Here is a 25,104-nt window from a genome sequence, read left to right as displayed (position 1 = left end):
CATCTCTCCTCTCACCAGAAACTGAATTATTATCATAAAATGTTATATGAAATGTCTGACCAAAACAGTGTTTTATGCTGCTACTTCCCAGAACACTAACAAAGTCATAATGCCAGAGGTCTCAGCTCAGTCTCCTGAGGCTTTCCACCCTATTTCTGTGATCTGACAGACACTGAGGATCTTCTGTCAACATTTGTTTAGCACCTGAACAAACTAACAGGTGAACATGCAAGGACACAATACTGCCTCTGATGGATTATGCTAAAATTTCTTCAGCAGCCTCCAGCTTGGCTGCTGAATAGATCTGGAACACAGCCCATTTCATCTGGTGTCGTGCAGCAGAGGCTAGAGATGTCTTACAGTGGTTCTCCCACTCACCATGCAAAGCCCTGCCTATTCTCTGCAGGTGAATTACACACAGACCATTTTAGAACATACTTTATAGTTAAGGACTACTGAATACACATGGACCTTTTCAGGCATCTGCACTATACGTAATAAACAAAGTACAGAGTGGTAAAGATTAATCTAGCTTTGATTATGTCATTTATGAGGCTGGAAACCTGGCTGTATTACAGCAAACAGTACATCGCCTGCATATCTGAAGTATGAAATCTTGGTGATTTTGCATGGGAACTAGGACGCAGAAATACTATGCTAGGTATTGAATTAAAATCATAACTTCTACATACAAATTATAAAAGCTGACACTGTCGCTTGACACTTCAGTTGAAAACCTCTCTTATCTACAGCTACAGTTTCCTTTGCATCCCAGAGGCTATCACAGACAACAGTACTTGGCAGTACATCAAAGCCCAGCATGCAGTTAAATGGGATTTTCCTCCTCTCTAGTTCAATAATGCTGCCTTGTTCATCTCAGTGCAACTTGCTGAAGAAAAAGATGCAAGGTCACAGTTAAATAATGCTCGCTTCCTGTTCTCAGCATATTCGCACTACAGGCTCTGCACTGCAGACACACAGCATTAAAAGGAATCCCAGAAACCCATTACACATGAGCACAACAAGCAAGAGGAGTTCACAGGCTTCTATTTACTAGAAGTCCTTATTTTTAAATGCACTGTTTTAAAAAAAAAAAAAAAAGCAAAAATGGCTTCTGGCCCCTCTTTGCTTGCAATCTAGGCAGACATTGTTTAAGAAACTCATTAATACTGCAAAGAAAATCATTAACTGATGGACAGCAAACCACAATCTCTCAATGACTAAGCTGTTAGCGGCACAAACTAATGACCCGCAAGGGTCCCTTTTCAGGAGGAAGACACACTGCTCTGTCTCAGCTGTTCAAAGCAGAATCCAACACTCAGTTTTGGTGCTGTTTCAAAGATATAGTGATTTCAAATTGTGTCCATCTTTTTGAAACATCCAGTAGATATCTAAAGCAGACATCACACAAAGCAGAGAAATGTGTAACAGCAAGTTTTAGACTATTATCACCGTTCTCCCACACTGATGTTAAGATTATATGCTAACCTCTTCCTTTAGAAACAGAAGCAACTTAAAGGAATAAAAATCTAAATCCTTCATACAGTTAAGACAGTAAAGACTTAAGGCATATACATGTGGTACAGATGCAGGTAATGTTTAAAAAACAGTTTGACGTCATACAGTAAGTCAGTGGCAGAGAACAGTGTCCTTACTTCTCCATAGCAGCATCACTCCCTATGACTACAGATTAATGTCCAAACAATCATATTCTTAATATCTATTTATCTAAACTGGAAAGCTTTGTTTCCTATTTAATCTACAAATGCAAATAACATAAGCTTGAAGCCTTAGCAGAAGCAATGCCCATCAAGAAACTGCAAGACAAAGGTGTTTGTTATTAGTTGATTTCAACACTAACAAATCCCAAGTGTGGGCTCCTTCCTGAAGGCAGTGTCAGGTTTTATGACCTTATACAAGAGCCCAGAGAGTCACACAATCTGTTGAATTTTCAGAAGTGTCTCTGTATTAAGAATCAGGAAAGTTTAGATAGAGTTAAGTGGATACCTATGGTCTGAAAAAAAAAAAAAAAACAACAACACACAAACTGCTCACTAGATGACTATTCACCTTCAAAAATCATCAGAGGTGTGCAGTCACCTTCAGTACCTTGATGGATTGAAATTCCAGTAACAACTGCAACTGAATTTATAGCGCTGGTTTCTCAGAAGGCACTCAAGGGGGGTTTTGCAGTTCTTCTGAAGTCTACATCTCAGACTTCAAATAGCAAGCTTGTATTCACTAAACCCCTACAAGGCCCTAACTGTATATACTATGCCAAATGCTGAAGACCATATATACACATATATGTATTCTCACAGGCACTCTTTACAAAAGTGTTATGTATTACTTATTGATTTAGCATCTCTGTAAACTGCTGGATATACTGAACTTAAATGCCATAATATAGGTCAGGGCTCCCTATACTATGTCTCATTATGGAGTACAGCTTTTCTTGAAGTAGAAGAAATCCTTTAATTGCTAAAGTTCAAATGCCAGAAGAGACACGGATCGTCAAAAGAGTTTTAGAAGGAAACTTTTTACTTGACATGCAGGGGAAGAAAAAAAAAAATCACCATATTTGTTTGCATGTCTGTTTTAAACTACACATTTGCTTTATTTTGTATGTACCAATTCTCAAGACGATGTAAAAATGAACTTAGAATCCACATTGGAGTTACATTTAAGGACAAAACTAGGCCATCTATATCCCACATAAATGGCTAAGTTTGTTTTTCAACATCTACGTGTAAAAACATATTTGAGGAGGAAATGTAAATGAGACACTGTCTCATTTGTTGCTGTTTCTATTTAATGGAATAGTCAGAAATAGCTGAAAACAAGAGTTGTTCTTGCTTTCAGCGCACCAAATTATTTTGATAACTAGACTAATACACTCAATACAGCTGTACAATGGCTTAATTAGTTAGGAAAAGGAGTGGCTGATTCCCATTTCCAGAAGATCCTCGAGATTAAAAAAAGAATACACAGCACCACATTTCAGTTTCTATCTGTGACTGCTTAGAATTTTCACTCCTGTTTCACAAAAGAGGAGAATTTTCTGTAAAAAGGTTTTTCTGTCAATGACTAGTAACTAAAATAATAAAATATCTGCACCAATTTTAACTGTATCTCCCCCAGGAAGCACACAATCTAAGTATGTGTCTTGTTCCTATGGAGAAATTCTGTGTTTCAACAGCCAGATTTAAAGTCCTTTCTCTTCCCCTAATGACTTAACACAGTCTTTTCACAACCAGCACCTCAAGCAAAAAGAATGAACTGAATGTACAAGGAATTGTAATTTGGGAAAAAAAAAAAAAAGTACCTACATCCTAATAAATAGCTATACAACATGCAGCGGTCATAAGATTATCAAAAGCGTCTCAGATCAAAAAGCTGTAAAGCTGTATTACAAAACCAGACCTCAGGCTCTTAAAATGAAAGTGCTTGTTTGATTGTGGCTGACAGGCTTACAATCTAGAGTTCACATCTCTTATAAAACAATTATTTGGCCACATGCAGTTTATATTATATTAAGCAGGGAAGGAAGTAAAGAGCTTTCAGCTTTGAAATCTAATTATTAATTTCTCGCTATTTGTAAGAATGAAATAAGGTTTTGATTCAAATCTGGAGAAAGAGGCCCTGACAAGGTAGCTTGCCATCTGTGCCTTTCATTATGGTAAAAACCCATTTGGATATAGGAAATAATAGAAAATGTTTTCTCTCCAAATACAGGTTCCAGAGATTGCTTCCTGCCATTAGTTCTCTTTTAAGTAACACTATTATTATCAACAGCAAGACATTTAAAAAGCACAAACAACATACAAGGTCATGGTCCTGTACTCATCTGTAGGAAAGGAGTAAGAGCAGGCAAAGCTGCTGGCATCCTCTTGGTATTAGATGTTTGACTCCCCTTTATGCTTTTGAATCTCTCTCCCACCAGCTTCTACCAGAAGATTGCACTAGATCCCTTGCTTCAAACACTGGCTCAGTATTTTAAGGGCACATTTACTTCTGTCACAAAGAGAAGCAGGTAAGAAGAACAGTTGCTCTTCAGACAATACCATTTCCTCAAACAAGTGTGATGAGCTCCAGTTAGGAACACATGAAGGTCTAACCCATAAATGGAAATGACTGTTGTCCTCAGATGCTCTCTGAAATCTCTGTTTCCATGCAAATTTAACCAGAATCCTGAGAGGAAACCTTTCAAACACAGTCCTTGACTACCAAAAGAAGGAGTCTCCTTATACACAGAGGAACGATAAGTGAGGAGTGTACTCTCGAAGTACCTCAGCAGATATCAATAGAAATAGTAACAATAATGGCTGCACTGGGAGATTTGACCCTGCCCCACTCCAGCCTTGTTCCAAGCCAACCTACCATGACACAGTAAGCAGTTCTGGGTGTCACACAATTCCCAGAGCAGACAAACATGCAGAATTCACCCTCATGCAACACCAGCACCGACACAGATCAAATATGCAATCTAATCCAAACACTTTCACTGACTGCTTTTAGTAATTATGGATGCTGTGTGCACCTAAAGCACGCTTGGTGCTACCCTGGGGACAGAGATAGATGGGTGTCACTCAGCAACTTCAGAAATAACGGGACTTGGATCCCACTTCCAGAACCATCTGCCAGCCCACAGAACTATACCAGAGCCAGATCCCTCACAACACTTCTGAAAAATTGTGGCAATACATAAACTAGATGCTGGGTAAAGCAGTATAGCGCAACATGCTCCCTGGGTGGTTAGGCTCCGTAAACAATCTCCAACTCTGATACTGTCTGCAAGCTAGAAAATAGATGTCCTCTCTCCTTGTACAACCAAAGCCTCCAGGAAGGACTGAAGCAGGCACACTGGTCTAGTGGCTACAGGCAGCAGAGAATAACAATCTGACCCTAGAATTAAGAAGAACCTCACTAACTCAGTAGAGCTCCGCTAACAAATACTCAGGTTATCAACCAACAGCATGTTTGTAGCAAGAGCCTGTGCTCCCCATGGAGGATAGCATGCTTTCCTCTTCCCAATTACAGCTACTCCTGAAAAGAGGAGATCTTGAATGTCTCTCTGACAGCTAAGAGTTCACAATCTACTAGCAATTCATATGGTAAAAAAAACCTCTACAACAACAAAATAATCCAAACAAAAACCCATGAGAATTAATGCTCAAACTTCAGAGCAATGCTGGGAGTATTTTATTTTGATGTGAATTTCAAAGCCACGTTACTGTTAGTGTTCGCCCTGTGTCACACAATGTACCAGTAACAACAAGGCATGTCTCTACAACAAGACGTGCTACCTCTATAAATCATATGAAGACAGATGCAGATGTAACAAATTTCTTGTTTGCAAAGAGGAGCTTGGTTATCCTGTAAAAAACAGAATGTCCTATAGCTTACTAAAAAGAGCCATAGACCATTTCATGTGCTGATCTCATAAGGAAAATGCCTTCTGATCTTCTGGATATTTATTAATCTGGTTCTGACAGCTCACAATCAAGTTCTCACAGCTTAGCAAGTACACATCTGCTGACCACACATACTCATTCAGCCTGGAGGAAAGGCACAACTAAACCACAGTTGCTTAAATCCTGTGGAATAGGTTTGAAGTAATGCATTTTAACATCACATTTACAATAGGCTCCAAGCTTGCAAGTAGGGAGGCACTACAGATCAGCTGACACTATATCTCAAGAACTTACTGCGTAAAACTACTATGTGGAACTCTGAGATGGGGTTGAAAGAATCCAAACTCCAGATCCCGTGTGACAGAGACACCCTGCTGCTTCACAATAGTCTGTAACCTCCTCTCTGAAGACCCTCTTAAAGTGTCTGCAGGCTGCATGGTGCATAATTATGTGGGTGAAAAAAAATAATTGTCCTTAGCTTTTGTGCAAAATTCTTCCTAGAGATGTCCACATCTCACTTGTACCAGTTCCAGCACCTTGTCCAAATGGATCAGATTAGCACAAACTGCTAATTTTCACCTTTTGCTCTAGCCAGGTGCATCCAGGCAGCAGGCACAGGAGTACACTGCATTTAAAGGAACCACCTCACCTGCAGATCAGATGGAGCAGATCCCTCTAGCAGGCGAGCAATAACAATCATGTGGGAGCAGTAACCTGTACCATCAGCACAGCTCGATCCAGAGAAAGACAGCCCACTGCACTCAGTGCCAATCCCAGGTGGGTGCCACCCCAGACAAGGCTTTGACAGAGGGACCAAAATATCCTTACTGACAAGAAAAATGAAGATGCCTTTCCTCCTCCCCACATGTGCTTTGCACAGCTTCGTGAACACACAGATCAAAAAGTCAAAAGGTTGCAAGAATACTTTTAAGAGAATGGTTTAAAGAAAATTCCAATAATTTGATGGCAAACACTGATTTTTGAGGACTTGAGCTTTCTAAACTTGGGAGACTGGCAGTACTGTCTACATCAGTAGTTAACTAGAAACAACTAGCATTTAACACATTAAGAGTAAATTTGGAAGTGGAGATACAGATTAATTGTATAGTATTTTCAGACTGTATGTCATGAGATATTGAGGTTTGAAACTTGGCCAGGTTGTAGAGAGACACAATATTTAATATTGCCTTTATTGATGTTCCCCAATCACTGACACACAATAGTTCATTAGATCCTATTTGCAGATTAACAATTGCAGCTGTGCTCTGAAAACACCACTTCCCTCCGGGACACTGCACGCTATTTGCATCAAATGCAGCAGAAACTTTATGAAACAGCATGTGAAGTTCACGTTTACCCGCAGAGACCTTCACAGGACCACCTGAATCATTAGCCCTCACCTTTCTTCTTTCAGTAATTTTTTAAAAATATGCCAATACCCATATGCACACTAGGACAGCACGAATTGCACGCAATGGTATGAGAACCATTAACAGACCAGACCCAGAACTCCCACCGTAATTAGGATTTGAAGCTTTAAACACCTTTTTTTTCTCCAGACAACAGTTCAACCTCCGCACCGGGCACACGAACGCGCTCACACCGGAGTCGCGGCGCCTTCCCCGCAGCACGCACATCAAGGTCGCTGCCGTACCAGGGCCCGCCGCGCCGCCCCCGCGGCACCGGGACCCGCACCAAGCTCCCCCGGCCGGCGCGGAGCCGGGAACCCCCCCGCGCCTCGCACATCCCCGCCGGCAGCCGGGGAACGGCGCTGCAGGGGCGCGCGCGGCGACCGTTGGGAATGGGGGACCGACCGCGGGAAAGGGAGGGAACGACCGTTGGGAACGGCAGGCGCAGGCAGCGGGGCGGGGGGAGCGCCGAGGGGGTCTCGTGCCCGCCGCCTCACCTAGAGACGCAGTTCTCCAGCACGGAGCTCTTGCCGGCGCTCTGCCCGCCCACCACGGCGATCTGCGGCAGGTCGAGCAGGCAGTTCTGGCCCAGCGCCGCGAAGGCATCCTGCAGCCGGTTGACGAGCGGGATGAGCCCCTCCATCCCGCCGCCGCCGCTGACAGGTAACGACCGGCGCACTGCGCATGCGTCCCACCCCCGAACCTGGGGGCGTAGTCTCCGCTGAATGACCACGCCCATGCCCGGTGCGGCCACGCCCCCGCCCAGTGCTAGTCCCGGTTGGCCGTAGCGGAGCCGTCCGCCCTACCCTCCCTGCGGTGGCAGCGGCCCCTCCGCGATCTGGCACCGGCAGAGCCTCCTGCCGGTCACCGGCAGGGGCCAGCAGCTTGCAGGGAGCATCCGTGGGGTCCTGCCGGCAGCCCAGAGCTCCCACTGCCCACCTGCTCTGCTCGAGTGGCTGTGTGGGCTCATCCCCACACGAGGACAAGCCTCCTTCGTGCTGGAACCCTTGCGCACAAGGACCACGGTTGACCCAGGTCCACACATGACACAGTGGACCACCATTATAACCCTCTGCCCCTGGAACCCCAACCCCAGTTGGCCATGCCCTGCTTCTGGCAGAGAGGGCTGCAGCATCCCCAGAGAGCCCCCAGCACAGCGCTGTGCCATGCCCCAGCACCTTTGCATACATTCCTTCCTTTACGACTGTGGCACCAAACTGGGAACGGGGCCAAACTAGGAGCACACAGAGGAACCTGGACCTGATTACTGGTGTGGGACCTGGCAGACAGCTGGCTTCAGCACTTCTCAGTCTGCCAAGCAGGGTGGTTCAGAGCAGTCCCGGTGGCCAAATTCCTCTCGGTTCCTGCCTGCAATGGGAACAGGAGCAGCAGGAGCCATGATCCATCCCCACAGCACATGAGGGGCCCTGGCAAACAGCACCGAGGCTCAGTCATGGGCAGGAGCACTGCCAGGGTCAGACACACATCCACCAGAACCAGGTCAGGGCAGACCCAAGAAACGGGGTCCGGCAGGGCTGGGAGCAGGGGCCTGTTTCAGGAACAGTCTGAGAAGCGACAGCAAGGTCTGAGTCACACCATTGCAGTGAGTTCAATTAAAAATGCATACTGAGGTTGAGCTAAAAGCATAGGCAAACAACAGAGATTAGCTTTATCTGTGATTACTGGCAGCAGTCACAACAGAAAAATATCCAAAACAGAGGCTTTGGAGTCCTGCAGCAATAGAAGTTATCCTCTGCATTAAACCAGACACCAGCCTCGCTCAGCGTGAAAAGCAAAACAAAAGGGAACTGCGAATATCCCGCAGGCTGACATACTAGCGATCTGGAGAATTATCAGAACTTGTTGGCTAGAGCTCTCAATAAGTGTAAAAAGTGACTCTCTACAACAGACTGAGTTCTAACCCTGGAAACAAACCAGTTTTGCTTTAGCTCAAGCTAAAACATTTATAATCGGCGTGACACAGAGATGGCTTCTTTAGCAGTGGCTTTGCCGCTGTGTTTAGATCACCCCCCGCCCTGCATCATAGCCTCTGGGAGAATCCTTGTGATCACTTCTATCTAGATGGGGCTTGGGGGGGCTATTGACCATATCGTGATTATGCCAATTAGCAGCATGATTATTTTTTTTCCCCACTCCTGAGTGAGCAGGCTATGCCAAGAGGCACTAGAGTAACTGCCTGGCCTTCCTCCAGCTCATGGAGTTCTACAGAGGCTGGAAGTCAGGAAGAACAGTATCATGTTCTGGCCAAATCCATCTCATCTCAGCATCAGAGCACTTTGTGCTGCCCCAGTGAAATAAATAGGAGTGGCAGAAGAGCAGCCTGGTGATAGGATCACATCTCCACAAAAGACAAATGAAGATTAAAAAGCCAGAATGCCTCAGGAGCAACATTGTGCACACATTCAGATGGATAACCTAGGGAACTGTTATTTCCATTAGGTCTTTAAATTACATCTGACTTTTGCTTCCACAATTAAAAAAAAAAAAAAAAAAGAAAATATATACGATTAGGAAAATTTTGAGTTATTCCCCCAAGTCTGGGAAATTTCCAAACCAAACTTATTTTCTTGTTGAAGCTGAGTTAAAGCTTCTAAGTGACCACACTCACCCCGCGACTCCATCACTTACAAAAATCCATCCACTCTCCATCAAAAAAAAGCCACAAGTAGCCAAATATAGATTTCCCACCTCCTGGAAAAAGCAGGAACATTTTCATTATGCATGTCCATGTTATCACAAGGGTGTTCGTTTTTCCAACAGCTCCAAGAGAGCAGGCAAGAAGAAAGGAAGGGCACTCAATGTAGCTTCAAGTCTCTGCTTTTTTTGAATTTTCCAGGCAGCTTGTTCCAAACCCTACTGCCGAGCCCAGCCTAGCTTTCTGAATTTATCAAGCTTCAGAGTGGCTAAATTAAAGGAAACAGGGACAGTACTAGCAGAGACCATTGCAAAGCTTCCTGTAATGAATAACACCAAAAAAAAAAAAAAAAAAAAAAGAAAGAAAGAAAAAAAAAAGAAAGCTACCCAAAGCAACATCAGAAGGCCACACAATAAACCATTTTCCTGCAGAGCACCAGGTGTGACCCCTGAGAGAGCAGTGGGAGCACAGAGCTGCATTGCTCACTGGTTAGCCAGCTAAACACACTCTGTTTTTACCCAATGCTCAGTTGTGCCCCACACTGTTTATCGTTTCCTTTTGCCACGTGCCAGGCTCAGCAAGGAGAGAAGACTTTCACTCACCACCTCTCCCCGGCACAGTGACAAGGATGCCAGCTCCCCAGGGTGGCACACTGGCCCTGCTGTCTCCATCAGTGTGGTCTGCTCACTTCCAGACGTCACCAGCTCCAGCACAGCCTGCCTGGGGCTCCCAGCCTTGCCAAAGCCTCCAATGCATTTCAGATCAAGTTTGTCCTGCTCTGACTTCCAGAAAAATATATGGCAAAAATAGCCTGGTTTCAGGGCACAGCTGTAGCATCTCAGCCCACAAACTTATCAACAGACACTTCTTCCTAATCAGGCAGTGTGACATTCAAACTGAGGACATTTGGATCAGGTCCCCAGGCTGCTTTATAAACACATGTTGGTACAATTCCCTTCATGAAAAATGGGTTATATATAAGCTACAATAGAGATTTGCAGCAGGCAGTACCCTGGGGGAGAGCAGAGCACAGATAAGGCCGTGTCCTCCTCCCCAGGAAGCATTTAGAAGAGGCAGGCAGGCTCCTTCACACACAATCATCTTCTCTCCTTCCTCACCTCCTTCTTGGTCCAGATGCAAGCCCAGAGTCTTGCAGAGCTTTTTGGGGAGCTGATCATCACAAAATGGGAGGAGGTGTAGGCAAGGAGCCCCATGCACCAAGGCTCTCTGGCTTCCAGATTCCCAGCAGCACCTGGCTCCGCAACACTGGCATAAATGTGCTGGTCAGCATTACGCTCAGACCTTGAAACTGCAAAAGAGAGAATTAAAGCCAGTGAAACAAAGCCAGAGAGGCTGCAGCACTGCAATTAGAAGTAGCAGCTGCAACATTTCTCCCAGTAAGGAGGAGGCAGTGCTTTCTACCTTTCCCCTGCAGCCTGTGGCACAACTGACTCACAGACCGCAGGACAGTAACACCGCAATCCCCATCCCATACAGCCTGGTGACCACTCTCCTGCCCTGTGACCTCCAGCTGGATCCTTTAGTTGGGTGCATCCAGTTGCAGGGTAGCAAAAGTTAACTGTGCAGCATTGCAGCCCACAGAGACGCTTCCCTGCAGCCTTGAGCACAAGAGGGAAAAGCCGTACTCCCTTGCTGCAGCCTTGGTCACAAAGGCAGGCAAGCCAAGAGCTTCCCCAAGGGAAGAATTCGTGGACAAAACACTTCCCAGGCACTTCCACCCTCCAGGACACAGCTGTCACAGCCCTTGCTGTGCTGTGATCCTGCCATGCCCAGGTGGCAGCAGGGCCAGGCTCACCCCAGCAAGGCTCTTCCCTGCAGCTTTTATTACTGCAAAATCTTTCCCAGCTGCTTGACGTGCTTTCGGCAGGTGACAGTATGTTCCACATCCACCTCCACCCTCTTTCCAAGAGCCCAGCCACTTCCAGTCCTTCTGTAGAGCAGGGATCTGGCCTGTGACATCTAAGGAGGTTATACCATACGGGGCATATGTATGGCACCCCACCGCTGCCAGCCTGATAGTGTCACCGTCCTGCCAGCTGCCTGGCCACAGAGTCACCCTGAGCCAAAGCATCCCAGCCATTCTGGATCACAAAACCCAGCGCTGACCTGTCAGTTGGAACAGCAGTGAGAAACAAGTTTGATGCTCCAAGAGAGATTTGGGCTGGACCAGATCAAAGCATCCCTGGCTGGCTACAGCCTCACACCTAAGCCATGCAATGAGTTACATGGCTGTGTCTTTTTGTGCTGGGAAATCCAGAAAGGAATAAAGTTGATGTCTCAAAGCCAGCTGAGGTTGCTAAGTGACAGCAGTGCTGCTTCTATCCCCCGGCTTACAGTGAGCCTACACTGCAAAGGAAGGAAGTGAGAAGTAAGGGATGTAAACATGAATAGACTGCCAAAACACTCAACAGAAACACAGTTGCCAAACGTATACATTAGCTGCATGTTTTGGCTTCCAGGAGAGAAATATTTACTAAACATGAATTATTCCAGCCTCGGAACATTCTACCTGTACCACAGAATTTCAGGGATATGCAGTGCTCATTTATTTACCAATTTTCTAGCTCAAATGTATTTTGAGATCAAACTTGTAGGACTGTCAGTAGCTGCAAGGACAGCTGCAACAAACTCAGATTTCACCCTTACATTGTTTCTAATAGATGGCTTTTGTTTTTCCACCAGGATGTGGCATCACATAGCGATTAGAAAACACAGCAGAAAGACAGAACTGGACAAGGGAGGGATGAATGCGGCCTTTGTATGAGCTCCTGGGGAAGAAAGGAGATGGTTTCCATAAAATAAAGAGCACACTCACAAACCTATGTCATTGGAATTATGTTGAAAATTGAAAACTAAAGACTACAAATAGACTAAATGCAGTACTGCTGATCCACTTAAGAAATTTGCTATTGCTAAGCTAGATGGAAGATACCTTTCAAAAATTGCTCATCACAGAACAGCTTTAGAAACTAACTGTATGGGGACAGACAGCCTTCTACCCAGTTTGAGCTCCAGCCTTGTCTCTCCTGTTCACCAGCAACCACATGCTGTGCCTAACAGGCTACAGAGGAGTGATGGGTAGTGAGCAACATACAGAGAGCACGTGCCCCCACTGTCATCCTTTATCTGAGGCAGGGAGCAGGCCAGCCCCACTCTCCACAGCCTGGGAACCATCAAAAGCACTTATTTTAAAAAGTATCTGCTCCCTCTGTGTCAAAGCAGGCCAGCCAAGGGAGAAAGGGCACTGATGTCCCGCTGTGTGAAGGGGAATAAGGCAGGGAGCATCAAAGGGATCTGAACAGAGCAGTTTCTAAAGGAGAACCTGCTGGCAAGTTAAAATACAGCAACAGCAGAAGATCGGAGGGACATGCTTGCTGTCCACATGGGTGCTGTAGTGACTCCTGGGCACAAAGAGCCCCATCTTCTGCAGTGGCTGCAGTACCTACTGGTTCAGGGGCTGAGCGCCCTTGCAATGCCCTTTCCATGGCCTTCACAGGGCTGGGGAACTGCAAACCCCTGTGCTCACACACCCTCTTGCTTGGCTTTCCAAAGGAACCAGGATTTCCCGCTGGTGAAACCCTGCTGAAGAAGGACAGGATGACGAGGGGCAGCTCACCAACACCCTAGCAGGACAGCTGGTGGTGAGGCTGCCTGGTGAGAGGCGCACAAGCTGCAGAACCAGCAGCACAGCTCTGAGATGGGGCTACTGTTGCCTACACACTGATGGCCAGGTCAGATCCCACCTGGAGCTGCTTCTGGTGAGTCATTGTCACTCCTGAGCTGTGGAAGGGTGGCTGGGAAAGGTTCGCTTTGGGAAGCAGCTGACAAACTGATGTCCTCGCTCAGGGTGCCAGCAGCAAAAAGGAGCATGGATTGAGGGGTCAGTGGTGCCCGAGCAGGTTGCACCTTGGACTCCAACATGTCTCAGTGTCTGCAGGCCAGTCACTTTGGTACTATGTCTCAAACCTATTTTGGTATCAGCTGTTGCAGGAGAAGAAAGCCCCCACACCCCAATGACTTCTGAAGACTGAGGGAGCACTGGTGGGCCAGCTGCTCTGTAAAACCAGCCAGGGCCCATGGGTCAGCTCTTCAGCTAAACCTTGCAGGGAGGAACCAGCCTTTGAAACACTCAGAAGAGAAATAGCGAGCCACCTGAGCAGGAATGGGGTGCCGTGGGAACACCTCGATGGGTGTTTTCCTACTGACATTTCATCCTGCAGGAAGGCCAACCTAAGCAGGTCAGTGTGGCCAAGAGCCTGAGCACTGGGCTGGTCTGGCTGGCCCAGAGGACAGGGGGAAAAAGGGTTGGGGGCCGCAGGAGTCACAGGTCCCAGTTCACAGTGGTTGGAGAGACACAGAGGAACAGGCATGCAGAGGGCTCCAGTTTGGGGAAGGTGGCAGTGGGTACAAGGGAGAGCTGCCTGCCCCCAGGATGTGCCGCTGAGGAGTGGAGGTGACTGTACCTTTTCTAGGGGTGTCAGGTGCTCCAGAAATAACACTGGCGAAGCACTGTAGGCTTTAGAGCAGCCCTGAGAACTTTATTTTCATAGCTCAGCCCACACACACCTGCAACCAGGCTCAGGGCAAGGGCTTTGCACAGACACCCCTGACCAGGCTGGAGCAGTGTTTTTCCCACAACAGCAGAGCAAGAGAGACCGAGCCAAACCCACGGCCCTGCCAGACCCACAGCACCTTCCTCTGTTCACCACCCCAACACTGCCCCTGGGGCTGCCCAGCCCTGCCCACTTGCAGACCCGCTCCTGGGGGACCATGCTGTGGGGAGCACTTCTCCACACCAGTTAATGTCCTTCAGGCAGATCCAGGCTACCACCAGCCCCCCAGGGGTGGCAATCCCAGCCACAGGAACCCCTTAGTGTGGGGCCACAGCACACGTGTGGGGACACCTGTCTTTCAAGCAGCACCAAGGCCACTGTCAGAGGATCCTGACGGCCTGCAGCATGTCTGCCAGCACATATGAGCTGTCCCAGGGGCGGCCAGGCTGTCGCAGGGCCCCCTCCAGTGCCCGGGCACGTGCCCCCAGCTCTGTGGGGTCCCACCGGCCCGCAGGGTTGGGCTGACAGAAGAGGATCTCATTGACCTCCCCTTCAATGCGGCGTGTGTAGAGCAGCAGGAAGACCTCCCTGAGGGTGGCCAGGACGGACTCCTTCAGCTGGGTGTCTCGGCACACCAAGTTGAGCACGAAGACTCCTGCAGCAGGGCGAGAGGGGTGAGAGTTCAGACCAGCCCACACACAGCAACCCAGCTCCACACCTCTCTGTGGGAACACAACTGAATCGGTGCCACCCTGGTGCAAACGGCTCCTCCGCAGCGGCACAAGGAGTACTGGCAGCCCCTCGGTGCCCTTGGCCCAGCTCCATGTCCCTGCTGCCACACAATCTGTTCCCAGATACTGCCTACACTCTCTGCCTTCCTGCAACCTTTCTTGGCCCCCTGGGATGTCTCAGCCTGCCTGACACAGCAGTGCCATGGGCCACCTGCTCCACCCTGCTCCCTCCTGTCACAACGCCCACCGAGACACCCGGATCCAGGACCCACTAGGAACAGCAGATCCCATGCAGCAACCCCGGCTGCAGCTGCAGTTCTCCAGCATGGGAAACAGTGGCCCCATAACTCAAACCCCACCAGCCCAGCCACAGGGACAACACTGGATTTCTCCTACCTTCTGGCTTGAGGATGGTTTTAACTTTCTGCAGAAAAGCCTTTTCCACAAAGGCTGGGGGTGGGCAGCTCATGCCCACCGTAAGGTCCTTGCTGTCCACATCAAACATGATGGCATCGTACTGGGCTGGCGCTGCAGGAGGGAGTGCAGAGACTCGTTATCCCGTGAGACAGAGATGAGCCATGCATGGTGGTGAGGCAACAAACAGCGTGGCCAAGACACCCCCTCTGCTATGTTGTGGATGCTACTGTCTCTCCCAGGGTTTCTCTTTCCAAACGAAGCCCACAGCAGCAGCCCTCAGCGATGGGGGAGGCAGCAAATCTAACATCCCCTGCACACGCTGGCAAGGACAGGCTTGTGAGCTGCCAAGACCTGGCGAGGCTGGAGCTCATGACACCTGGCAGGAGATGGGCAGGGACTGGAAGCAGAGGGTGAAAGCAGCCCAGGACTCAGGTCCCCAGCATGTCACCCACTGGGATCGATGGAGCACCCACGATGCTCCATGAGATGATACCTTCAGCTGCCAACTTGGCCACGTAGTCCAGGCCATCAGAGATGTGCACCTGCATCCGGTCACCCTGGGAGAAGCCGAACCAGCACGTGGCCACCTCCAGCATGGAGGGGTCGATCTCCACCACGGCCACTCGGGCCTGTGAGAAGTAGTCGTGGACAAAGAGGGGCAGGCTGCCCCCACCGAGCCCCACCACCAGCACCGCCAGCGGCGTTCCTGCCAACGGAGAGCAGCCAGTGAGCCACCAGGACAGCTGTGCTCACATCACCCATCCCCAAGCACAGCCTCCCACCACCAGCTTAGTCACCTGGGAGGGGGTCAGGGCCTCCCAGCAGGCAGAGCCCCGCAACCATGGCCTTGTGGTGCTCGCAGCACAGGTAGCTCTTGTCAATGGCTGCAGGTGGCTCAGCAGGGCTGGGTTTCTTCTTGTCCTTCCTCCGTTTTCTCTGGCCTGAATGACAGGAGGCACTGGCTGGTAAGGCAAGGCAGAAGATGGATGCTTTCTGGAGACCAGCCACCCCCGGCCCCTGTCCCACACATGGAGCAGGCAGCATGGAGCGTGCCCAGAGCCACTCCAGGACAAAGCAGGCAGGTCTCAGCAGGACTTTTATCTTCCTCCCATATCAATCTCACTCTTTGACACTCCAAAACGTCACTCTTGGCCCCTGCCCCTTCCCGGCTGCTGCACATACCTGGGAGAGGTGCAGGGGCCAGGAGCCGAGCTTCCGACTGCACCACGTTCCTGTTGCGGAGGAAGATGAGGCGTCGGAAGTAGAAGGTGCCGTCCCCCTTCACATCCTCTACAACGTATTCCCCGCTCAGGGGGCTGGTGTCACGGTGCTGCACCGTCCGCACCCCAATGTCCCCTCCCACGGACAGGAAGGGCACCTGCAGGGCAGATGGGGACTGGTGTGAGGAAGGAAAGGCTACAGGAACAGACCCTGGAGCTCTCGCTGCCCTGACCATGTGCTGTAGGCAGCCAGAGGGCAGCTGGGGACCAGCACACGGGACACCAGGTTCCTTCCTGGTACATGTATGATAGGGTACAGGGAGCAAACACCCAAGACTTCTTGCAAGGGTTGAGGTTTGAGAAGATGAGGCAGGAAAGAGGCAGAAGGGACAGGAAAAGTTATGGCCTGAATTAAGAAGGGGCTGGATGCTCTCAGGGTTTTGGGATGCCTGGTTTTCTTGGGACGCTGCGTTTTGGAGCACAAGGACTTCACACTGAATCCTGCCATGCAATTCCCCAAAATCCTCTCTCTGAGCAAAGGCAGCCAGCTAGTGGGAAAAACGAGAGGAGCTACACCTGAGGCCAGCCTCCTCACTGCCAGGGCAGCCAGGTAACGCATTGCAGCTCGGTCCCCTCAGAGAAGAGGGACTCGCTGCTGGCAGAGCCAGCCTGGCCCCGGTTTCAGGGAAGCTGAGCAAGGGGGCTGGGCGACAGGGCTCACCTGCTGCCGGGCAGGGAGGCCCGGCGGGGCCAGCTCCATCACCTTCCCCGACAGCTCCGCCTGGATGCCTGCCATGCCCTCGTAGTGCTGCTCCCTGTGCAGGGCCACGGTGACCAGGCGCCTGAAGCCCGCACTGGCGGCCAGCTGCCTCCGCCCTTCCTCTGTCCCAAAGAGCCACTCAGTTTCTCTGCCCTGTGGGACTGCAGAAGGGGTTGCCATCAGCCTAGGCCAGTCCTGGTCCTCGAGTGACCATCCAGGCCTCCAAGAGAAGAGCCACAGCAAATGGCAAGACATGAGGAAGTACCATTGGATGCCTAGAGCTGTGCTCTGCAACCATCAAGAGAGCCAGGACCTTCCCTGTTTTGGGCAGGCTCATGCATGAAGGTGGACAAGCCATGTCTCATAAGAAGGGAGCATCCAACAGCCTCATGACCCATCTCCGGGCTGTGCTAAGCCTCAGCTTTGCAGGCATGCAGGGAGGGGATGGTGCCGCTGGCAGAGCCAGCATCTCTGCAAGGTGCAAAAGCGAAGCACAGCCCTGAGCAGCCTGGCCCTGGGAAGTCAAGGACGCCTGCACAGAACAATGACACCTTTCTGGCTACGATCACTGCGCTCTGGCTTTATGCAGCAACTTCTACTGCGGCTGTCACCAGCATCACGAGCTGCAGGAATCAGCATCTTGGAGGCAGGGCAGGCAGCATCCCTCTGCTGCCAGATGGGCATCCGCTCAGCCAGCAAGCTCTGTGCCAGATCTCTGCTTGCACCACCAGGCAAACAAATGTCCCACCACAAAGCCAAGACTAAAACATCAACCAAACCCTGCACAGGTGGGTTAGTTATTTCCCTCTCCAGCCCCGAATTCAGCAGGGCCAGGACCGCTGGCCATCCTGCAGCTCCTGGCCAAAGCACTGTCATTGCTGGCAGGAGAAGCTGTACTCACTGATGAAGATGGCGAAGTGATTGTCCCGGGAAGGTTTCACTGAGGGGCTGTCGACCACGTGCAGCGTGTAGCGAGGTCGTCCACTCTCTTTGTTGCACAGATCCAGGGAAACCTGCTCCCCACAGGGGCTTTTGCTCAGCTGGCTGCGGAGCAGCGCATAATGCTGCCTGTCCTTCACCGCTGCCACCAGCTGTTCTGCACTCTCCACTCGCATTGGCTTGTCCTGCTCCTCGGGGCAGATCTCCAGGATCTGCGGTGCCGAGCCAGGGATCTTCCTGAACTTTGTCATGACATAGACAAAGACGGGTAGGACAAACTGCTGCTTGTCCCCGCTGCTGGCCACCTGATGGACACGCACAACCCAGCCTTCCCGGGAGAAATACTCCACCGCTTTCTTCAGCACATGGGCTTGAGCCAAGGAGACAGTGAGGTAGCGCCCTCCCACCTGCAGGACCCGGCTGATCTCAGCAAACATCCTGTCCACCTTGGCTATAGTGGCCTCCTCTTCATCAGTGAGGATGGCATCCAGCGTGCCTTTGTCCAGGACCACCTGGAAGTGGGAATCAGGGAAGTCCATCTGAAGCACGTCCATCAGCAGGTAGCTCATCTTTGGCCTCTTGATCCCACTCCGCTCTTGCATCTGACGGATCACGGCATCGCTGATGTCGATGTTGATGATGTCCTCACACATCCCCATGTCATACATCTGCTCACTCAGCTCCGAGTTCCCGCAGCCCACCACCAGAACCTGGGGAGCAGCATAAGAACAGTGTGATGGTGAGAACACCCTGGAAAGGAGCCCTCTGTGAAAACCGCACCCGCAGCACCTGCAAACCCACTCTCCGGAGCCCTGAAATAACATTTGCATATAGACAGGCCACAGCGGCACAGGAACCATGCATCTGTTGCACCTTTTTTGGGATAATCTGGGTGTTTTAGCCCCCAGAGCTCCCCGTCCCAGCACAACTCGTGGGTCTCTGCACACTTACGGCTTCGCATCACCTGTGTCGGTGCACGATGGCAATTTAAGCCGGGCCACGGCGGCGCAGGTTTGCGGCCCGGGCGCAGCCCATCGCGGGGGAGGTTCGGCCCGGGAACACGGCGCTGGGTTCCACTCGGGACTCACCTTGTCGCGGGGCCGGACGTACTTGTGCAGGACGGGGCAGAGCTCCGGGAAGGCCCCGTACCACTCGAAGGGCCGCTGCCCGCGCTGCCGGAAGAACCGCTCCCAGTACCGGGCTGAGCCGAACTCCCCGGGGCTCCGGGGCAGCAGCTCCATGGCCGGGCCGGCTCAGCCCTGGGGCCCGCTGCCGCTCCCGCCCCACGTGTCCCCGCGCCCACCGCCCCGCGTGCTGACTGCATCCGGCTGCGCAGCACGGCCATTGGGCACAGCGGACCCGCAGCCATTGGCTGTCTCTTCCTCCAGCCGCTTCCCATTGGCTAGCCGCTCCGCGCAGAAGTGCCGCCACAGCTCCCGGGAAGCTGGTGCCGCGGTCTCTGCCGTTTCCCCAGGCAGCAAAGGCGGCAGGAAATGCCCGGGCAGGGCCGGAGCCCTCCCAGACACAGCGGCCCCTGCAAGCCCCCCCATAAAGCACAAACGCGCAGCCTAAATACTCCAGCCCTGCCGGGCTGTGCAGTGCTTCTGGAGCAACGAAAAGAGCGATAAAATACCAGTGGCTTTGAAAGGAGCAGCTTTAATGGCAACCCGCAGCAGAGCAGAGCTCCCCTGCGCTGGAACGTGACCGGGACATGGCAGGGTGCTGCCGGGGGGTTAGCTGGGAGCGGGCCTGGGCTCTGTGCAGTTGCTCTGACGAAAGAAGGCGGAGAGCTCGCTCAGTGCTCTGTAACGGTGCGAGATGGAGTTCTTCACTGCCTTGGGCAGCTCGGCGTAGCTGGAGGGGAGAGAAACCACAAGTGTCAGCAGCAGAGACGGGACAGCATGCGCTCCCCCAGTCACCCAGAGATCCTGCTCTGCTCAGTTGTAACGGGGTGTCTGTAGTGACAACAACCCACATCCTGATCCGGGGGTTCCCTGTACCCCACCATGATCAGATCCAGGAGGGAGTTTTCTTCCTGTCACTCTTCCTTGTAAGCAGGTTCCCCTCCACACAACCCTGACCCTGGCTTGCCTTAGAGCTGCAGGTAAAACACCACTTACGTCTGGTTGTAGCCGTCAGGCTGAAAGCAGGGATCCCAGCCAAAATCTCGGGGGCCTCTGGGCTCCACTATCAGCCCCTGCCACGAGAAAGAACAGGCCCATAAGCTGTGGTTTTGCAGCAATTCCCTCGCAGCTGCATTTCAAACACAGACTGAAGAGCTACACGCAGCCACAGCTCACACAGTGGTCACCAAAGTCTTGGTACCTGGTGGTGTCCTCAATTCCAGGACATAAACAAAATTAGCAGCCCCAAAGTCAGTGCTCCATCATGCTGCCCTACTGTGACAGCCCTTTTACTCTCCCCCCCCCAGTTAACAAATACAACCCTGCCAGAGGGAGACTAGGGGGCTGAAGAGCGCAAGGTAACATGGAGGGTTCGGCGAGTACAGCTGGGTGAAAAGGCTGCAGCACCCACCACCTGTGTTCTCCCTCAGCTTGTTCCCAGCACAGAGAATCTCTGAGGGCATTCAGTGACTGAGGGGCCACTAAAGTTGTCCTCAACAGAGCCAGCACTTTTACAAAATTCACGTTCCAGCCCTCTCCCTCAGCATCTTCCCTTCCCCAGGCACAACACCTACATGAGTTTGGCCTTTGAAGAGCTTCACAGGTTCCTCTGGGTCTCCAGTACTGAATGCGAAGGTACAGAGAGCATAGGCAGATTTGTCTTCAAACCCAGCCAGCAGCTTGTACAGGCCTGAGTGAAACAGAAAGGATCCCAGCGTTAGTGCCTTTCCCTCAGAGCACAACACATCCACCTAGAGACAAACAGAGGGAGCATTCTGTGTTCCCATCCACAGGGCAGAGGAAGAACTACAAGAGGTGACAAAGCTCAGGCACAAGGGTGCTCTTGGCCCAGTCCCTTGTACGACTGATGCATCTAACACAGCGTGAACTGCAGGGCCCCACTATTAATTTGGGAGCAAAACTAAACGAGTGCATGGTGCCAGAGAGGACTAAAGCCTGCTATGAATTAGCACAATTAACACTCATGTTCCCAATGCTAACGCCAGATTTGCAGTCACACTTAACCGTGGGATCAAAGGCAGTCATGGCACACCGGGGAGGTAAGCGTTAGTGCAGAGAGGCTTGCACCGATGCCAAAGGAAGCAGAAGGTCTTCCAGGCCACACTGATGACAGACAAGAAGTTCCTGTAAGTCCTGCCATCAGCCTGCAGAGACAGGAGTATGGGAATCCAGGGATGATGCTGGAGCTACTGAGGGAAATAACATCCCAAGAAGAAGGGCACAGAACAGGCTGAAGGAGAGAATGCAGAGGGACAGAGCTGGACAGACAGGAAAGCAACCAGCTATGAAATGGGCAGTGTGGCGGGCAAGCATGCTCAGCAGAACCCAGCACGGGCAGGGATGCATTTTGTTTGGAAAGGACCGAGCTACATGCAGAGCAGTAACATGGGAGGCAGTACCTTCCGGTTTGAGTTTTTCCAGAAACCATTTTCTGAAGAGGAAGAAGAGAGAAAAGATTAATTTTTGCTATTATTTCTCCAGAAATACAGGCATCCTTGAGACACTATTGCCTACGTTTTCATAGCCCTCTGAATCCCTTTTAAATGTGCTGCCAAATCATCTCATTCTGGACTATTTACAAATAATGATGGACTTAAACTGAATGGGACACAGTGAAAACACCAGTGGGGTATTTAATTTACTACAGCACTGGGGTCTACGTAAATAATCCAGTTCTCACTCATGAGCATTTACATGGAGAAATACATTTCTCAACTCAACTTGTTCCCATCTCATACCCAGTTCTAGTGCCAACTTCATCATAAAGCCTTTATGTCTCTCCTTAGAAGAACTTGGAATAATTAATCATACTAAAAGTTAATTCCAAGAGTTAAGGCAGTATTTTATTAGAGGAATTACACTGCAATGTAATAATCTTGTTATCTGCTGAATTAAGGCAGTCCCTATGAGAACCCACAAGACATTCATCCCAGAGTCCCACAGAAACACATGGTGCCTTTACTGTGCAGATCCCGCTGTGAGGCCAGGTTCCCAGGCTGCAAGAACAGGCACCATAGATCAGGAGCCAGAGTCAACAATTCAGGTCTGTCTCTCTCATGCTGCACTGTGACTTACAGCAGAGCTCAAGTTCAAGTCCAGCCCCAGAGTGCGGGACACAAACCAGTAATCACCTCCTTGACCCTATTGTTCCTGAGGCGTGGAGAATCCCCTGTGAAACACACCCTGCCAGCCTGCCCTACTAACTCTAGAACACAGAAGGTGAAGCAAGTGCCCTCCTACTTACATGTATGGTCCTGGAAGCCCCCCCAGGGCATTGAAGCACAAGCAGGTATCCTCTACTATAACAGGTCCCCGAACCTACAGCAGAAGCCCAAGAGATGAAAACAGCAGACCTTGAGGAATGTACTGCCTCCAACCCCATTTTCTTGCTCGATTCTATTGTTGTGTTTCCATGATTACTGAAACATCACAAAAATCCACCAGCCACCTCAGAGGCAATCCACATACCAGACAGACACAACCAAAGCCAGGCTGGGGTGGCTGAAGCATGGTAGGCAAGATTTTTCATGAAAAAAACTGAGCAGAGCTGAACATCCTCTGCCCTCTTGGGGAGCAGGAATAGTGGGACAAGGAGAGGGCAAGCCTGTGTCCTACAGGCATGCCTGCATTTTCCTTAAGTCCCAGTCCTCGCTTCCTTCTTTTAAGATATCCATCCCAGAGACAGCTCTGGAAGGGGATCCATCAGAAGCTCCAGCTGACAAAAAACTCCATGTCCCACATCCACTGGGGATGAAGGAGCTGTCACGTCCTCCTGCTGCTCAGGGGACACGTGGGGCTGGAGAAGCAGCAGTGGGACTGCGTGAGCAGGCACCAGCGAGAATTCACCAGCAGAGCCTGGTGACAGGAGTGCAGCCAGGCCAGGTCCGGACACATACCTGGCTTCCCTCGGGACAGGTTCGTTGCCCCAGCACTCCTGGCTGCCTCCCGCCCCCGCGGGGCCGCGGTCCCCACCCCCCACCCCCACCCCGCTCCCACCGCCGGGAAAGGGGAAGGACGAAGCGAGTGACCTGCCGGGCGGCTTCGCGGCACTTCTGCACGGAGATCTCGTCCGGCTCCCCCTGGTACTCCGGCACTAGAGACACAACGCCGGTACTGAAGAGACAGCTAGGCCGAGCCGCCGCGTCCCCCCAGGCCCCGCCGGCAACTTACGGTCAATTTTCTTGGCCACCAGCGTGTAGGGAGAGGAGTCCCCGAGGATCTGAGTGACCTGCGGAGGGAGAAGGAAGGGAGAAGGAAGGGAAAAAGGAGGGAAACCCGCCCGTCAGGCCCCGGCCCCGGCTCCGCCAGGACGGGCCGCCGCCGCGCGTTGCCAGGCAACCGCGCCCCCACCTCCTCCAGCTTCTTGGCATTGCCCGTCACGAACACCACGCTCCGCCGCACCGGCGCCGCCATCCTCGCCCCGCGTGGCGCCTGCGCGCCGAGGAGCCAATCACCGCTGCCAACGGCACCGCGCCCGGCGACGCCCAGCCAATGGGGAAGGCTTCCGCCGATGCCCGAGAGAGACAGAGAGACAGAGGAACTTCCGGTCCCCCGGGGGAGGGCGCTGGCCGGTCGCGGAGCCGCCCCGGGCGGTCTCCCGGGAGCGGCGGGTCGGCATGGGGGCCGCGCCCACCCCGCCGGGCCCCGTCCCTCGCCACAGGCCGCCCCCGCGCTCGCTCTGCACCGCCCCACGGCCGCTGGTCTCTGCTGGCTGAGGCCCGGCCCGCAGCGGGCGGGGGCGGTCGCCTCCTTGTTTACTTCCCCAGCGCCTGGCTGCCGCGGCCGGAGGATCCCTGTCCCTGTTTTCCCTGAAGTAGAACCACGTGTAGTTGGGGAAACCGGGCAGCGAGCTGTGCTCCTGCCACCTGGCACGTCTTTGTACTTCTGACACCAGATTTCCTGTGTGAGAGAGATGGAGTTTCATCTCACTGTAGGTAGATGCAGGACCAGCTGGCAGCTGCAGCAAAAACATTGGTGGTGAGAGCTGGACTCGGGAGGCAAGAGATGGGCCCTGCTCCCAGTGTGGAGCCCTAGAGGGATGGGTGGGTGAAGCTCAGTGGTCCCCAGGCAGAGTGTGATGGGGGAAGCAGTGCCCCGCAGAGCACCAGGGTCCTGGGAGCATGCCTGCTGCAGTACCCAGGCCTCCTCCTCACACCCAGCATCTCCAGAAGCTCCTGTTTTGCAAGGGGAGTCCCCAGGGGGAAGAACTTCCCCTCCAGTCTGGCTGGCTCCCAGAGCCGGGAGAGGCTTCTCCCCACCTGCATAAGAGCTGCAGCCATCCATCCCTGCAGCTCCTGTGTCCTCAGGCATAGGGACCCTGGGGTCCAGCCTGGGAGGAACCAGCCCTGAAGCAGGAATGCACAGCTCTGGCCAAAACACACTGTTCCCTGTAAAAAAGTGATCATGTGGAAAACAGCAGCTAATGAAGAGGTCTGTCTTCTGCACAAGGAGTGAATGGATTAAACAGACTCCACGCTTGGGTGAAGGAATTGTTTTTGTTGTAGAAATCTCCTTCATAATGTCTCCTGAGTGAAAACCAATCCCAAAGCACGCAGACACTGCTGGAAACAACAACCCCTTCCACTCACTACAGTTCTCCCTGCCACCAGCCCAGAGTGGGATGGCATAGGCTATAATATAAAGACCATGGCATCTCAAAGGAATATAAGGATGACTGCTCTATAATGTACCTGAGACCAGACACCATGACAGTCTTTGCAGCCTTTTAAAAACAAACATAAAACTATAAAACTTGCTCAATAACTTCTGTTACTGTGAAGCTACTGACCAGGACTGTTGATTGCTGGTGCCTCTCACAACCAGAGCTGGTCCCTGGAGG

General features: G+C 51.4%; 3 protein-coding genes across 9 annotated transcripts in view; all 3 read right to left on the bottom strand.

The window, feature by feature from the left end:
• DNM3 (dynamin 3) overlaps nucleotides 1-7,466 on the bottom strand; it is a gene marked incomplete at both ends in the record, with an annotated part of 177,816 nt that extends 170,350 nt beyond the window's left edge. For all 4 annotated transcript variants that reach the window (XM_082052197.1, XM_082052195.1, XM_082052194.1 and 1 more), the window contains one exon: nucleotides 7,321-7,466. In XM_082052197.1, the coding sequence (XP_081908323.1) occupies nucleotides 7,321-7,466 (146 nt within the window). The remainder of the gene's footprint in view (nucleotides 1-7,320) is intronic.
• A 6,571-nt stretch (nucleotides 7,467-14,037) lies between these two features.
• METTL13 (methyltransferase 13, eEF1A N-terminus and K55) lies at nucleotides 14,038-19,402 on the bottom strand. 2 transcript variants are annotated; one of them, XM_082053595.1, is made up of 8 exons: nucleotides 19,209-19,402; nucleotides 18,083-18,830; nucleotides 17,143-17,342; nucleotides 16,384-16,579; nucleotides 15,999-16,163; nucleotides 15,695-15,907; nucleotides 15,181-15,312; nucleotides 14,038-14,708 (listed from the first exon to the last, which is right to left on the bottom strand). In XM_082053595.1, exons 1-8 carry the CDS (start codon nucleotides 19,359-19,361, stop codon nucleotides 14,434-14,436), a joined length of 2,082 nt encoding a protein of 693 aa, XP_081909721.1. In that variant the 5' UTR covers nucleotides 19,362-19,402; the 3' UTR covers nucleotides 14,038-14,433. The 2 variants fall into 2 exon arrangements, with proteins under 2 accessions (XP_081909721.1, XP_081909722.1); XM_082053596.1 differs by having other exon boundaries at nucleotides 14,040-14,708; nucleotides 15,999-16,142.
• A 360-nt stretch (nucleotides 19,403-19,762) lies between these two features.
• On the bottom strand, nucleotides 19,763-24,075 carry ITPA (inosine triphosphatase). Of its 3 annotated transcripts, none has more exons than XM_082053091.1 (8): nucleotides 23,616-24,075; nucleotides 23,436-23,493; nucleotides 23,294-23,358; nucleotides 22,510-22,583; nucleotides 21,665-21,696; nucleotides 20,819-20,934; nucleotides 20,241-20,317; nucleotides 19,763-19,974 (listed from the first exon to the last, which is right to left on the bottom strand). In XM_082053091.1, the coding sequence occupies exons 1-8, from the start codon at nucleotides 23,676-23,678 to the stop codon at nucleotides 19,854-19,856; spliced, it is 606 nt and encodes a 201-aa protein (XP_081909217.1). In that variant the 5' UTR covers nucleotides 23,679-24,075; the 3' UTR covers nucleotides 19,763-19,853. The 3 variants fall into 3 exon arrangements, with proteins under 3 accessions (XP_081909217.1, XP_081909216.1, XP_081909215.1); XM_082053090.1 differs by having other exon boundaries at nucleotides 21,636-21,696; nucleotides 23,294-23,378; nucleotides 23,616-23,699; XM_082053089.1 differs by having other exon boundaries at nucleotides 21,636-21,696; nucleotides 23,294-23,378; nucleotides 23,650-23,693.
• Nucleotides 24,076-25,104: the final 1,029 nt, after the last annotated feature.

This window comes from Streptopelia decaocto (assembly GCF_964273445.1).
Source record: "Streptopelia decaocto genome assembly, chromosome: 5".
Classification (NCBI taxonomy): Eukaryota; Metazoa; Chordata; class Aves; order Columbiformes; family Columbidae; genus Streptopelia; species Streptopelia decaocto.
This window is presented reverse-complemented; position numbering and strand designations above follow the sequence as displayed.

Coding starts and splice junctions, on each gene's coding strand:
- ITPA (XM_082053089.1), bottom strand. CDS start 23,678: ATGGCGGCGCCGGTGCGGCGGAGCGTGGT. Junction 22,584..23,293: donor GCCGCGAAGCCGCCCGGCAG/GTCACTCGCTTC, acceptor CTTCTGCTGTAG/GTTCGGGGACCTGTTATAGT. Junction 20,935..21,635: donor CCCATGTTACTGCTCTGCAT/GTAGCTCGGTCC, acceptor TGTTTCACTCAG/GCCTGTACAAGCTGCTGGCT.
- METTL13 (XM_082053595.1), bottom strand. CDS start 19,361: ATGGAGCTGCTGCCCCGGAGCCCCGGGGAGTTCGGCTCAGCCCGGTAC. Junction 18,831..19,208: donor ACGTCCGGCCCCGCGACAAG/GTGAGTCCCGAG, acceptor GCTGCTCCCCAG/GTTCTGGTGGTGGGCTGCGG. Junction 17,343..18,082: donor TCACTTCGCCATCTTCATCA/GTGAGTACAGCT, acceptor CCCCTTCTGCAG/TCCCACAGGGCAGAGAAACT.